Source organism: Scylla paramamosain, chromosome 25 (assembly GCF_035594125.1).
Source record: "Scylla paramamosain isolate STU-SP2022 chromosome 25, ASM3559412v1, whole genome shotgun sequence".
Lineage (NCBI taxonomy): Eukaryota > Metazoa > Arthropoda > Malacostraca > Decapoda > Portunidae > Scylla > Scylla paramamosain.
The window spans coordinates 18,730,714-18,745,892 of record NC_087175.1 but is presented as its reverse complement, the minus strand read 5'-3'; the positions used below and the strand labels follow the sequence as shown (position 1 = coordinate 18,745,892).

Below are 15,179 nucleotides of genomic sequence, written 5' to 3'. Positions count from 1 at the left end.
GTATAATTTTTACATACCACAAGTGTTATTGTTGAGTAAATTACCTCTTCAGTTATGAAAAGGAGAGAGAAAACTTAAATGTCCGGCCCGTGAGCGAAGACAGTGAAGTGGCGCGTGCGTGCTTTGTTGTGGCGGTGACGGACATTTGTTACCGACGATTTGTTCCATTGCTCTATAAGACTGACGCTTATAAGTGATGGAGTGATTCAGTAGAGTGCCGGAGTGTTGCTTGCTTTCTTATGTGCTGTGTGGAGTGCTATGGGACTGAGAGGCGGCAGGAACAAGCTTAGGGCGAGTGTGGCCGGCGGGCGGCGGTGGGCAGGGAGATGGCGGTGAGGAAGACGAAACTGCTTGAGGTAAGAGGTTGGGCAATTGTTTTATTCACCTTCATGGTTGTGGAATGTGTTATCGCTTGCCTCGCCGATGACGACGTAATGTACTGGGAAGTGGGTAATGGAGGCAGTGTGGCAAGTTCATCACCTGCCTCCTTACTCTTGATCTTGAGTGTAATGGCTCCTTTGGCCTCTCATTGTGTAAACAAGTGAGGAAGGCAATGGTTGACATCAGACGCGTTTCATTTCTACCTTCTGATGTTATAACGATGGTGGGGTAAGATTACATTTGGCCACCTTACCTTACCTCATCTCACGTAACCTTGCCTGACCTTAACTAACTTGTCTTACCTTCCCTTATTTTGATTATCTTTCTTTACCTTAACTTGTAGTACCTTAACTTTCATATCTTACCTAGCTTTAACTTACCTAAGATTATCATGTCTTGTATTGCCATTACCTTATCGTACCATGTCTTATCTCACCTTGCCTTAGCTTATCTTACCTCACCTCACCTCACCTCACCGCACCTTACCTTATCTTACCTTACCATATCTCACCTCACCTTACCTTACCTTACGTTATCTTATCTTACCTTACCTTACCTTGCCTCACCTCACCTCACCTCACCTCACCTTACTTAACATTACATTACATTACCTAACCTATCTTAATCTTCTAACCTAACCTAACCTAACTTAATATAACCTAACCTAATCTAATGTATCTAACCTATCCCAATCTAACTTAACTTTACCAAACTTAACCTAGGCTAACCTAATATAGCATAACATAGCTCACTTTAGGTATTGGTAATGTGGTTGATCTTCGTGTGAGAGGCATAGGGGATGTATTCAGTAGCTGCTGTGATGGCCCAAGTGTAGTGTACCTGTGCATTCAGCAGGAGGCGCAGTAAGCAGAGTGTAGTGGAAGGGAAAGCCTGGACGTGGTTCACTAGGGAACGCCAGCGATGTGAGATGGGTTACCTCACCGCCTGGTCACCTCATTAGGCCTTTCACCAGTTCACTTGTGTCTTCCTACCTGATGATTAGTACATGTTTTGCTCCTCTAACTTGATTGCCTGTCACCACTTGGGAAATGAACAAGGGAACAAAGAGGAAAGTGAGGAACAAAACGGAGATGAAAAGCAAAGCACTAGTAAAGAATGTGAGGATAGAAGAGAAACAGATAAAACTAGAAGGGTGGAGGAAGTGAGGGAAGAGAAGGAAGTGAAGAGTTAAGTACATAAGGGCATAAGATAAATAAGGGAAGCTGCAAGCAACCATCAGGTTTACACAGGGCATCTGTCTTTACTATCCATGGCCTTGTCTAATTTTTTTTAAAGCTCCCTAATGACTCAACACTAACAACCTGATTATTGAGTCCATTCCATGCATCTACCACTCTATTTATTTATTATTTATTTTTTTAATGTAACGTTTTCAAGTTTAAACCCATTACTTTTTGTTCAATCCTGATTACTGATCCTGATAATTTTCCTTACATCACCCTTGTTATATCACCTATACCACTTAAAGACCTAAAGTAGATCACTGCTCTCCACCTTCTGTCTTCCGACTCTCCCTCTGTCTCTCCTACTTCCTGATTGTCCTCTATAGTATCCATAACTTTGCCCGAAGTTTATAAAGTCACAGCCAACAGCAAAAGGCGAGATGGATTAATGCCAATGTTGTACCAATTTCTGCAATATTTCTTTCACTAAAAGTATTTGAGCCTCTACTTCTCCTTTGGATGCAAATTATATAAATCTTATGACACCAGGAAGAGAGAGAGAGAGAGAGAGAGAGAGAGAGAGAGAGAGAGAGAGAGAGAGAGAGAGAGAGAGAGAGAGAGAGAGAGAGAGAGAGAGAAAACTATATGAAAGTCGCTGTTAGAACGATACATTTAAAATTCACAAAGCATTGCCAATAGATCGTTGCTTCTCTCTTCATATCATTACTTTGCTGAGAATTATAGAAACCTTATAATACTGGGAAGAGAAAATGAACTATATGATATTCTGTTTTATGTGTGAGAACGATGCATGAAGTCAGAGAGCATTGCAGGTAAAAAGCTGGTTCACCCTTCATCTCATTACCTGAGGGAGCTGCTGCGCATACCCACGAGGGTCAAGTGCATGATGAGTGTGTTGCGTGTGAAGGGCGACTAGTGAAGGAAATGAGTTCAGCAGGAAAATGTTGGCAGCCACCTGATGTGTGTTTGTGGGACGCGTGTTGTGGTGGTGGTGGTGGTGATGGTTATAGCTCTCAGTAATCATGATGAAGCAATAAATAATGGGTTTAAGCTTGATAAAGCTAAATGAAAAAAAAAATATTGGAAGGTATTGGTTTTCAAATAAAGTAGCAAATTAATGACATAGGCTTAGCAATCAGATTATTATTACTGGGTCATTAGGGAGTTTTAAAAGATTACACAAATTTATGGATGACATGACAAATGGAAAGGCATCAAGTTATACATGAATATGCTGGACATAGTAAATGAATAGTAGTAAAACAGGAGGAAAGACAATATTTACTGAATTCAGCAATAGATATGACAAATGAAAAAAAAAAAAACATGCAGTAAAAATATAAAAAGAAAAAAATAAATTATCGGAAAAACAGAGAAAAAATAGGAAGTCTTAAAATTTTTCTTCGGTTTTACCTTCGGTTTCTCTAGTTTATCAGGCCTGGACAGTGCCTTCTAACTTTTGACTTGGTATTTAGGAACCGTTACCCCGAATTGATGCCCTTCCTACCCTCGGACCGTGGCCAGGATTCGAACCCGTGCGCCTGAAGACCCTTTGCACCCAATAACGCACGAGGTTCCACTGTACCACGGCGATCCCCATGAAAGACAATGTTAATATCTTCAAAGTTTAGGAGTGAAAGACTTGACAAAATGAAAAGGCATCGAGTAAAAAATAGAAATAGAAAAAAATAATCAGAAAAAATAATAACCACGAAGACTTCAAGGAAAAGACAACATGATTATTATCTTCCAAGTTTATGAGTGAAAGACTTGGCAAATGGAAATGCACCGAGTAAAAAATAAAAACGGAAAAAAAAATCAACAGGAAAAAAAAAAATAACAGGAAAACTTAAAGGAAAGGAAAACAAGACTAATTTCTTCAAACTTTACCAGTGAAAGACCTAACAAATGGAACAAAACAGCGTAACATTTATTTTGACAAGGGTGGACTGAGCAAGAGAAAGAGTAGAGGAGAAAGTTCAGTGTAGCGAGGCCACTGATAGGGGAGGCTTGCTGTCAAATTCATCTGAGCAATAGCCGTGAAATTAATGGCTGAGTATAGCAGCATGTATAGAACTCCGCCAGACTGGGAGAGTGGTGGTAGTTCACGGAGGGGAGAGGGTGAGACAGGAACACATGAAAAAAAAAAGGTGAATTTTTAGGGTTTTTTGTCTTTTGTAGGCGTTATACAGATGGGATAAAGATAGACAGGTAAACAGATAGGTAAACTGATGGATAGGAAAATAGGGCAGATTCTCGTAGATATAGACAGGTAGATGAAAGAGGAAAATAGGTAGACAGAGAGAGAGAGAGAGAGAGAGAGAGAGAGAGAGAGAGAGAGAGAGAGAGAGAGAGAGAGAGAGAGAGAGAGAGAGAGAGAGAGAGAGAGAATTTTCATTAAAAGGCATGAAAGATGTAGTTAAAAGTTTCCTCTATTCTTATTTGTTTGTTTACCTATTTTTGTAGGAGAATGTATGTTTCATATAGAGATTGAGAGGTAATGGCTTCACGATTCCACCACACTTCGTGAATGGAACTCTGCCACTTCAACGAACGAAAATGAAACCAAACTTCTAAGACGAAACAAGCACCGTAAAACTCAAAAACGTCAAAAACCTTTACTGAAAATAACCAGATACCTACAGAAAAAAAAGAAAAGAAAAGAAAAGAAAACATGCCACCACTTGTTACCAGCAAAATCATTTCTGAGTGAGGGCAGGAATGTGCTGAGTAAAGAGAGCCAGATTAGGTAACTGGCTAACTCATCAACAGTCACCGCCACCTGTGTGTATCGGGCAGGGAGCAACTCACTGCTTGCTGATGTCCTGTCTTGCCCCTTCCTGGTTTTTCAGCTCCCAGACTCGCATTGATTCCTTTCTCTCTGATTGCTCCCACTTCCCCAGTGCTGTGGTGTGGCTGTCCATGTAGAGAGTGTGGGGTGAGGTGACGGTAGGGTATCTCTCTCTCTCTCTCTCTCTCTCTCTCTCTCTCTCTCTCTCTCTCTCTCTCTCTCTCTCTCTCTCTCTCTCTCTCTCTCTCTCTCTCTCTCTCTCGCGTTTTTAGTCATTAGATATTAGTCAAACACAAAATGAACCAGAAAAGGGATGAGCCAGCGTCGCCACACTCCCAGCGCGGAACACCTACACACTGCGTCTATAGCAGCGCCTTGCCAGACAATTACCAACTCAGCTCATTATTACTCAAAGCGTTGCACGAGTTGACGGTCTGTTACACATATCAGTGGTACATTTAATTCTGTGTCTGATGGTGTGTATTTGGTTCCATTAAGATTACATTTAATGGGTGAAAATTCTTGAATATTTTTTTGCATTTTTCATTTAGTCTCTTGCAGCACGCGATGTAAGCTTACTGTTGATCGAAGGAAGCTCATTGTGGTCTCGTTTGAAGCTTGAGAGTTTTACGTTGTTGTCATGATATGCTTAGAAATAATGAACTGAAAAAAAAATGCAAGAAAAGAAACTGAGTCTTAAAAGCTTGATTTTACAAACAACAGAACGCCTGACCTCAGCTCGCTATAACTCAAAACTTTGCTGAGATGAAGCTTTATTCTGTGCAGCATTTCATACAAAATCAATTCAGCGTCTAATAGTGCATCTTCACTCTCTCTCAGGTAAATTTTAATAGGTTTCAATTGCAGAAAATTGAGTGCATCGTATTTACGGACGTATCCTTTGATTTGCGCATGATTTACCTCTTAACATAAATTTGCTCCTCTTATATTAAATTAATCATATGATGAATATAGATAAATGAATAGTTAAATGAATTACCACAGTTCTCTAACATGAAGCCAAGCCTCCATCTGTCATTTCTTCCTTAGGTCTGCAAATGACGCGTTTCTTATCTTAACATTAATTTTTCACCAGATTTTACGCTGTTTCCTTCCGCTAACGTAACGAGGAAGATGAAACAGTACTCTCTCTCTCTCTCTCTCTCTCTCTCTGTGTGTGTGTGTGTGTGTGTGTGTGTGTGTGTGTGTGTGTGTGTGTGTGTGTGTGTGTGTGTGTGTGTGTGTGTGTGCGCGCGTTTCACAAAAAGATAAATAACAGAGCCAACATTTTTTTTGCAGGTTTAATTGATGCTCGTTGAAGTTCGTCGATAAATAAATCCTTACAGAAACACATCAATCACATCATCTCCCTCAGTGTTAGTGATGAGGGGTGCCGTAGGAGGGGGTTGGCGGAGCATAGGAAGAGATGGGTGGGCCGTAGGTTGAGGTAGGAGGAGCATAGGTGGGTCTGGGGGCGTAGGTGGGTCTATGAGGAGCATAGGTCGGGGCAGGTGGGCCGTGTTCATAGGAAGACTCAGGCTCCTCATAAGTAGGCTCAGGAGCATGGTAGGTAGGCTCTGGGGCTTGGTAGGTGGGTTCTGGCTCGTAGGTTGGCCTGTAAATGGGTTCAGGAGTGTAGGATGGGGCGGGGGATGGATGGTGGACGGGGCGGTGAGGGACGGGGGCTGGGCGGTGGACGGGGCGGGGTGAGGGACGGGGGCTGGGCGGTGGACGGGACGGTGAGGGGCGGGGGCAGAGTGGTTGACGGGGCGGTGAGGGACGGGGGCGGAGTGGTGGACGGGGCGGTGAGGGGCGAGGGCTGGGCGGTGGACGGGACGGTGAGGGGCGAGGGCTGGGCGGTGAACGGGACGGTGAGGGGCGAGGGCTGGGCGGTGGACGGGACGGTGAGGGGCGGGGGCTGGGCGGTGAGGAGCTGGGTGATGAGGAGCAGGGTGGCGTGGGGCAGGGGCGTGATGAACCGGGAGACGAGGAGCTGGGTGGTGAGGGGCTGGGTGGTGAGGGGCAGGGCGGTGGGGGACAGGAGCGTGGGCGGGGGCGTGGGGCCTGTGGGAGCTGTGGGAGGTGGTGTGACCTCCCGTGGTGATGCTGACGTGGGAGCTGACTTCAGGCTCAGCGCACGCCACCGCTGCCAACACGGCTAGAAGGAATACCTGGTGGGGAGGGAGAGGTTATTGTCAGGAGGAGGAGGAAAAAAAGTACTGTTTATGATAGAGGTGGAGGGAGAGATAGTGATATATGTTATTGTCATTAGGAGGAAGAGGAAAGATAAGTATTGTGTATGGTAGAGGAGGAGATGAAGAAGATGAAGAGGAGAGAGAAATATTGTTTATTACAGAGGAGGAAAAAATGACGAGGAAGAAGAGGGGAAGTAGTTTGTGATGGAGAAAATGGAAGGAAGAAGAATAGAGAGTGAAATGACATTGTCATTGTGTTGAAAATAAAATAAGAAAAAAGAAGTAGACGAGAAGGAGGAAGATGAGAAAAGAGACTGAAAAGAATATGATTTAAAAGATGAAATGAAACAAACGAGGAGAAGTTGGAAGAGAAAATTAACAATATAGTAAAAATAACATACTAGAAAAAAAAAAGAAGGACGAAGAAACAGACACAGAGAGACCAACAAGAGATAAACTGATCTGATTATCAAACTGATAATTGAAGACTCCTGTATTTACATTTCACAATATCAGAGTTATAAGACATCAATAGACAGAAAGAAATACGAAGACTTAGAGATACAGATAAACAGATCGAGTATGAGAGCATTTAAAGACTACTATATTTAGACACCGAAACATCAAGATAATAAGAAAAAAAGAGAGAGAGACGCAGAGACACAGATGTAAACAGGAGTGGACTCTCACCCTGCAGGTCATCGTGATAGGAGGGACGCTGAAGAAGTGACGTGGTGCGAAGGAGAGTGGCCCTCTTATATAGCTCCTCCGGCCCCCCCCCAGCTCCCCGTGGCATTGACTTTCTTCCAGTTGTTTATGGAAGTTGTGATATTTTTAGGGTTTAAGACTGTGTTATGGTGAGGATCATGGCTTGTGTGTGTGTGTGTGTGTGTGATGTATGGATTTCCGAGTTAGATGTATGTATTGTATCACCACAGTTGTTAGACTCTATTAATGATTTTTCAGTGATGCAACGTATCGACCTTCCATCTGACCACGCCCCAATAACTGCCACAGTGAATGTCACAGGGGTAGACCTAGATAACCTTAATGTACGGGCGTCCACACTTGGTGGACACGCAGCTCTGTTAGGAACGGCAGGAAGATCAAGGTTGGTAAGAAAACCTGTAAGATTCTGTGAGATTGATAAGGAGAATTTTGTGAGACATATAGCACAACAAATGCCATGTATACAAGATGATGATGTGAATTCTTATGTTAACAACCTTTCGGACACTTTGTATACATATGCCAAGAGTAGTGTTGTACTGAATGAGGAAGTGTCGCCTGTCAGTAGAATGGAGTTAGGGAGATGGGAGAGGCTGATGGAGGATGATGACGATGCGAGGGTATGGAAGGCAATTGATTGGAAGGGTAACTATAGTACATCTACGCATAGTGATAGTAATCTACCAAGTGATGCAGAATTTAGGGACCATTTTGAGAAAGTACTGAATCCTGCACGAGAAACTCAAAATGATTTATCAGATCTGTCTACAGATATTAATATTCCTGTGCTTGACGAACCCATCTCTCCCCCTAGAAGTACAAAATCAAATAAAAAGGATGAAGGTTAACAAGGCATGTGGGCCTGATGGTATCCCTCCTGGAGTTTTTTCAGTTATGTCACCCCAGTGGCTTGTTACTATTGCCACATTATTTAGTTGTATTTTTTCATCTGCTATGTTCCCTTATGCATGGATTAGAGCAAAAGTATTTGTAATATTTAAGAAAGGTGACAAGACTAACACTGATAACTATCGTGGAATAAGCGTCATTAACTCTATAGCTAAACTGTATGAGATGGTACTTTGTGAACGCCTGAATCAGTGGTTCAAACCAGACAGGGAACAAGCAGGGGCGCAGAAGAAGCGTGGATGTATAGAGCATAATTATAGTAACGCTCAGGCTGCTTACCAACACAGCCAGGTTAAAGAAGATTAAGTTGTTTGTGGTATTTATAGATTTCTCGAAAGCGTATGACATCGTTCCAAGGAAAACTCTGTTTACTGTGATGAAGGGTTTGGGGTGCGGGGCCGTGATGCTGGCCGCTATGGTGGCCATGTATCGCACCACGGAAAGTGTTATCGGTGCCGCAGTATTGAGCGCCTCACAGGGAGTCAGACAAGGATCCCCTACCTCTTGCTTTTTGTTTGTAATGTTTGTCAATATGTTAATCAGATCTGTTAAAGGAAAGTGTAGACCAGAAGTATTTATAGAATGGTTAAAAATTTTAATGTTCATGGATGATACAGTATTATTATCAACGAGTAGGGAGAATATGTACATTAAGCTAAGGATATTACAGGAATATTGTAAAGAGTATGGTATGAGGATAAACAGTGCAAAGACGAAATTTTTTGTCATCAATGGTGGGCTAGGAGACAAGGAGCCGTTTAGTGTAGGTGGTACGAGTATGAAAGTGGAACACTGTGATAGTTATATGTATTTGGGTTCACCATTTACGTGTGACGGTTCTGTGTCTTCTGCCGTCAAGGTACATGCAAAGAACAAATTATGTCATGTGTTAAAGTTTATATCGTTTTTAAAGAAGAATAATGATATCCCCTTTATAGTAAAGCGACGTGTGTTTGACGCTGCCCTCCTGTCGTCACTAGTGTATGGTTGTGAGTCCTGGATTGATGCTGACGTTAAACCTGTAGTTAAGCTTTATAACTGGGCACTGAAACAACTGTTAGGGGTGAGAAAAACTACTCCTAACGTGGTGTGTTATGTCGAGTCGGGTTATCCATCGCTTCCTGACCTTGTGAAATATAGACAACATAAGTTTTTAAAGAAAATGTGGGATGAGAGGTCCAGTATGAATGATGATCCACTATCTTTTGCAATGAGAAAAGTAATAAACGAGAACACGAATATGGGCAAGTGCGTGAAAGAAATGATAAGAGGGGAAGTACCTGACATGTCTGTGTTATTGGAGAAAGCGAAGTGTTGCATCAGAGATTCAGGTACATCAAGATGTATAGTGTATAAAGACATAAATCCCACATTATCCACACACGAGATTTACACTAAGAGGCAAATCTTAAATGAGTTTCATAGACTGGATTTTACAAGGTTTCGATTATCTGGTCACACTCTAGCTATAGAAACAGGGCGATGGAATAGGCGAGGACGTGGCCGCTTACCGCTGGAGGAGCGGCTGTGCAGTTGTGGTGAGATACAGACGGAGAGACACGTACTGGAGAACTGTACTCTCACCCAACATCTAAGGAATAACTATAGATACGAAACAATGGAAGATGTATTTACAAAATGTACAACTAGCGAGATGTGTAATGTAATTTTCGATGTACTTAAAGTATATAAATAAGGAAATTTAAATGAATGCGAATAATTTGTATGATATCTGGTAATGTCTATTTTTGGGTAGAGAAAAATTTTTTTTATTTTGTATTTTGGGAGTTCTTTTGCTGCATTGCAAGAATATTTATTTAATGATTTAGAATATTGTGGACTACAATTATTAATGAACTACTGCTGTGGGATATTTTTTTGTATTTTAGTTTTTGTTTTAGTTTTGTTTGCTGTAATATGATTGTGTAGTCAATAAATCTATCTATCTATCTATCTATCTGTGCGTGTGTGTGTGATGGTCTCTTTCTTTCCTATCTCTGTTTCTGTTTGTCTGTGTTTCTCTCTGTGTTTCTGTCTATCTGTGTTTCTCTCTCTCTCTCTCTCTCTCTCTCTCGTCTCCTCTCTCTCTCTCTCTCTCTCTCCTCTCTCTCTCTCTCTCAATTTCTTTCCCTTTCGTTCCATCCCACATACTCTCATTTGCATACACACACACACACACACACACACACACACACACACACACACACACACACACACACACCACACACACACACACACACACACACACACACACACACACACACACAGAGAGAGAGAGAGAGGAGAGAGAGAGAGAGAGAGAGAGAGAGAGAGAGAGAGAGAGAGAGAGAGAGAGAGAGAGAGAGAGAGAGAGAAGAGAGAGAGAGAGAGAGAGAGAGAGAGAGAGAGACTAAGACAACCAAACAAAAAGAAACAGAGACAGAGCAAACCGACAGAGAGGCAAAAAAAAAGAGCCCAACCAACACACACACACACACACACACACAGTAGCGGCAGTACAGCTCGCATCAGTCAGCCCCCGAGGCAGAGGTCGCCTTGCGGATAATAATAATGACACGCGCGTGAGAAAAGACAATTGTTGCGAAAGACGAGGCGTGTGGAGACGGTGGTGGCGGTAGTGGTGGTGGTGATGGTGGTGGTGGTAGCAATAGTAGTAGTAGTAGTAGTAGTATAAATGAATTACCTTCAATTTTTAACTTATTTACCTTTTAAGATTTTAGGAAGAGGTGAAATTAATGTTTTCCTCTGTTTTTTTTTTCTTTTTGCCCATAGCGGGACTTTTTCATGCATAAAAATGTAGTAGTAGTAGTTTAGTTTAGTTTAGTTTAGTTTATTGCCATATCACCAGTATATACAATGAACAGTTATGTACAGGTATTGTTGAGGCATTAGTCTGCTGAGCTAAGCTCTTAAGCAGACATGACATAGATTAATTACAGTAATACATGTTTCCATGACGGCAATAGGTAATAAATTAAGATTAATAATTATATTACAAACAATTTAAGACAAAAACTTACATCCTACAGACAATCATGACATTAATAATCACACCTTTCCATAAAAAAAAGAACTGCATTTGACATTATTGTGCATTAATTGATAGACTTTGCAATTTATGAAAATGTTTTTTAAGTTTACTTTTGAATATATTGAAATTAGTTATAGTCCTTCAAATCATCAGGTAAAGCGTTCCAACACGTAGGTCCAAAGCAATGTATTGAAAATTTATACAATGTTGTTCTATGTTGTGGACAAATCAAGTTGATATTATTTCCTCTAGTTCCTTGGCTATGATGAATATATCTAAACAATTTCCTGGTACTCCTAATTTCATTTAAGTCATTATAAACAGATAAAAGACAAAAGTATTGCAATAGGTAATCAAATTTCAGTAATTTTCAATTCAGTGAACAAAAACTGTGTGTAGTAGTAGTAGTAGTAGTAGTAGTAGTAGTAGTAGTAGTAGTAGTAGTAGTAGTAGTGGAAGGTGTGGTTTAGTTAATGGTGAGTGGTTAGGTTGGGTTATGTTTAGGTTAGGTAAGGTTAGGTTAGTTCAATTAAAGGTAGAATTGTCTTGTCAAGCAATCAATTATTAGAGATTAGTTAATATTATTTGGAAATGCAGAGGGTTAACAATGACTGTGATGATGATGATGATGATGATGATGATGATGACGCCGCGAGAGGCATGGTGGCTGACTGACAGCGGCCATGGCGACGATACTTCCCGCTCAACGGAGCTCAACGGCGGCAGGAACAAATGAGGCCTGCGGTGGATTCAGGAGTTGCCGTGGAGTCGTCAGTCTAGCCGTAAGCTGGCCTGGGGGTGTAGGAGGGAGCTGGGGCGTGGCCGGTAGGAAGGAGCAGGAGCGTGGCCGTAAGTCTGGGGGTACTGGGCCTCGCCCTCGTAGGTGACATCGGCCACGTAGCCTGAGTCGCCGTCCACGTGGTAGGTGACGTGCTGCAGGCGGCCGTCGGGCAGCAGCACGTAGTAGGAGCCCTGTGTGCTGTAGCCGTCGCGCGCCTCCTGGGCACCAAAGTCATTGCCGCTGTAGTCGTCCTTGACGGCGTACTGGGTATTGTAGTGCGGCGAGACCTGCGGCGGAAGGGAGGGACAAACTTGAGGCTCAGCGGCTACGGGGCGCTGCGGCACGGAGCGTGGCGGGCTGGGCAGGACAACAGCCCGCGCCGCGCCGCGCCCTCCAGCAGCTGGAAGGCTGGTTGATTAAGAGTTAGTGTATTTAGTGTGTACCAGATGAGAACCTAGTGTGATTGAGGAACTTACGTCAGCGTACTGCGCGGGGGCGTGGTAGGAGGGCCTGGGGGCATGGTAGGAGGGCGTGGGGTGAGCGGGGGCGTGGTAGGATGGTGCGGGATGGACGGGGGGGCGTGGTAACTCGGCAGGTTGCTGGGGGCGGCGAGGGCGGCGACCGCCAGGGTGGACAGCACGGCAACAACAACCTGACGCAGAGAAGGAGACAAGGTGAGGAGTGAACACAGATGCCAGAGTGAGAGTTGTGACGCCGAAGTGAGAGTTGTGACGCCATATTGAGAGTTGTGACGCCTAGCCAGTGTGGCGAAGTGAGGCCCACCTGGAGAGACATGGTGGGCGGGGAGCTGCAGCGGCAGTGACTGCCGAGGAGCGGCGCTGCGGCGTTATATAGCGCGGCGCCGTGACGCCCCAGCCCCGCCACACCCTGTGTCACGGCGATGAGGTAAATTTAGACGTCCTTTCATCAATGGATCAATGGATCAATGGACCTCATTCTTTCAACTCCTACTCCCCAACTCCTGTCACAAATGGTAGAAGTAAAAGGGATTATTGCATCCAGCCTGCTTTGAAGGGGAGAGAGAGAGAGAGAGAGAGAGAGAGAGAGAGAGAGAGAGAGAGAGAGAGAGAGAGAGAGAGAGAGAGAGAAGACGGAACCTCGTAGACAAGTTTATATAGTGAGGATTCGTGACTCCATAATAAAGAGCTAACTAATAAGTGTGGAGTAAAGTATTCATAAATCTTGAACTAAAGTATTCATGATGTCTTTGGGGTTTTCTATTTTTATTTATTTTTTTTCGTGATTCATGCGAGAGTTTAACAAGTTTTCAACATCACCAATAGGGGAAAGACTCTTGAGACCTCGACTTAACAATTATGTGATCCTTGAACATGGTCCTGATGAGAACCCAAAATGTTTCTGAATGCAGACCCTGTACGTATATCCGGTGTCGCCCAAACAACAGCAGGCCTGCCAACCAGGGCGATATAAGGCTGAAAAATAGCAGTAATAATATCAATAATTTTATTGCATTTTTGCTTCATTACTTGACTGTTCTTTTCGTTATAGTTTTCAACCAGAGAGAAATGGACTGGAATAATCGTAAGAATTCTGTGAAGGGATTACTTAAGTGTTGCATTTCCCGGAAGTGTTGGTTGCCCTGACAAAAATATAACCAAACCTTATAATGATACACAAAATATGAACATCTGCCTAATATTCTTCACCACAAAAATATCACGTATAATTTTTACATACCACAAGTGTTATTGTTGAGTAAATTACCTCTTCAGTTATGAAAAGGAGAGAGAAAACTTAAATGTCCGGCCCGTGAGCGAAGACAGTGAAGTGGCGCGTGCGTGCTTTGTTGTGGCGGTGACGGACATTTGTTACCGACGATTTGTTCCATTGCTCTATAAGACTGACGCTTATAAGTGATGGAGTGATTCAGTAGAGTGCCGGAGTGTTGCTTGCTTTCTTATGTGCTGTGTGGAGTGCTATGGGACTGAGAGGCGGCAGGAACAAGCTTAGGGCGAGTGTGGCCGGCGGGCGGCGGTGGGCAGGGAGATGGCGGTGAGGAAGACGAAACTGCTTGAGGTAAGAGGTTGGGCAATTGTTTTATTCACCTTCATGGTTGTGGAATGTGTTATCGCTTGCCTCGCCGATGACGACGTAATGTACTCGTACTGGGAAGTGGGTAATGGAGGCAGTGTGGCAAGTTCATCACCTGCCTCCTTACTCTTGATCTTGAGTGTAATGGCTCCATTGGCTTCTCATTGTGTAAACAAGTGAGGAAGGCAATGGTTGACATCAGACGCGTTTCATTTCTACCTTCTGATGTTATAACGATGGTGGGGTAAGATTACATTTGGCCACCTTACCTTACCTCATCTCACGTAACCTTGCCTGACCTTAACTAACTTGTCTTACCTTCCCTTATTTTGATTATCTTTCTTTACCTTAACTTGTAGTACCTTAACTTTCATATCTTACCTAGCTTTAACTTACCTAAGATTATCATGTCTTGTATTGCCATTACCTTATCGTACCATGTCTTATCTCACCTCACCTCACCTCACCGCACCTTACCTTATCTTACCTTACCATATCTCACCTCACCTTACCTTACCTTACGTTATCTTATCTTACCTTACCTTACTTACCTTGCCTCACCTCACCTCACCTCACCTCACCTTACTTAACATTACATTACATTACCTAACCTATCTTAATCTTCTAACCTAACCTAACCTAACTTAATATAACCTAACCTAATCTAATGTATCTAACCTATCCCAATCTAACTTAACTTTACCAAACTTAACCTAGGCTAACCTAATATAGCATAACATAGCTCACTTTAGGTATTGGTAATGTGGTTGATCTTCGTGTGAGAGGCATAGGGGATGTATTCAGTAGCTGCTGTGATGGCCCAAGTGTAGTGTACCTGTGCATTCAGCAGGAGGCGCAGTAAGCAGAGTGTAGTGGAAGGGAAAGCCTGGACGTGGTTCACTAGGGAACGCCAGCGATGTGAGATGGGTTACCTCACCGCCTGGTCACCTCATTAGGCCTTTCACCAGTTCACTTGTGTCTTCCTACCTGATGATTAGTACATGTTTTGCTCCTCTAACTTGATTGCCTGTCACCACTTGGGAAATGAACAAGGGAACAAAGAGGAAAGTGAGGAACAAAACGG

At 43.1% G+C, this 15,179-nt stretch overlaps 2 protein-coding genes across 2 annotated transcripts in view; both read right to left on the bottom strand.

The window, feature by feature from the left end:
* LOC135113383 (uncharacterized) overlaps positions 1–14,504 on the bottom strand; it is a 17,201-nt gene extending 2,697 nt beyond the window's left edge. The window contains exons 1-7 of the mRNA XM_064028640.1: positions 14,492–14,504; positions 14,110–14,252; positions 12,499–12,777; positions 12,023–12,309; positions 4,398–4,502; positions 1,134–1,221; positions 386–523 (exon numbers count right to left, since the gene is read on the bottom strand). Coding sequence (XP_063884710.1) covers positions 386–523; positions 1,134–1,221; positions 4,398–4,502; positions 12,023–12,309; positions 12,499–12,777; positions 14,110–14,252; positions 14,492–14,504 — 1,053 coding nt within the window. The remainder of the gene's footprint in view (positions 1–385; positions 524–1,133; positions 1,222–4,397; positions 4,503–12,022; positions 12,310–12,498; positions 12,778–14,109; positions 14,253–14,491) is intronic.
* On the bottom strand, positions 5,226–7,370 carry LOC135113277 (uncharacterized). Its single transcript, XM_064028488.1, has 2 exons — positions 7,263–7,370; positions 5,226–6,548 (listed from the first exon to the last, which is right to left on the bottom strand). The coding sequence occupies exons 1-2, from the start codon at positions 7,272–7,274 to the stop codon at positions 5,718–5,720; spliced, it is 843 nt and encodes a 280-aa protein (XP_063884558.1). The 5' UTR covers positions 7,275–7,370; the 3' UTR covers positions 5,226–5,717.
* Positions 14,505–15,179: the final 675 nt, after the last annotated feature.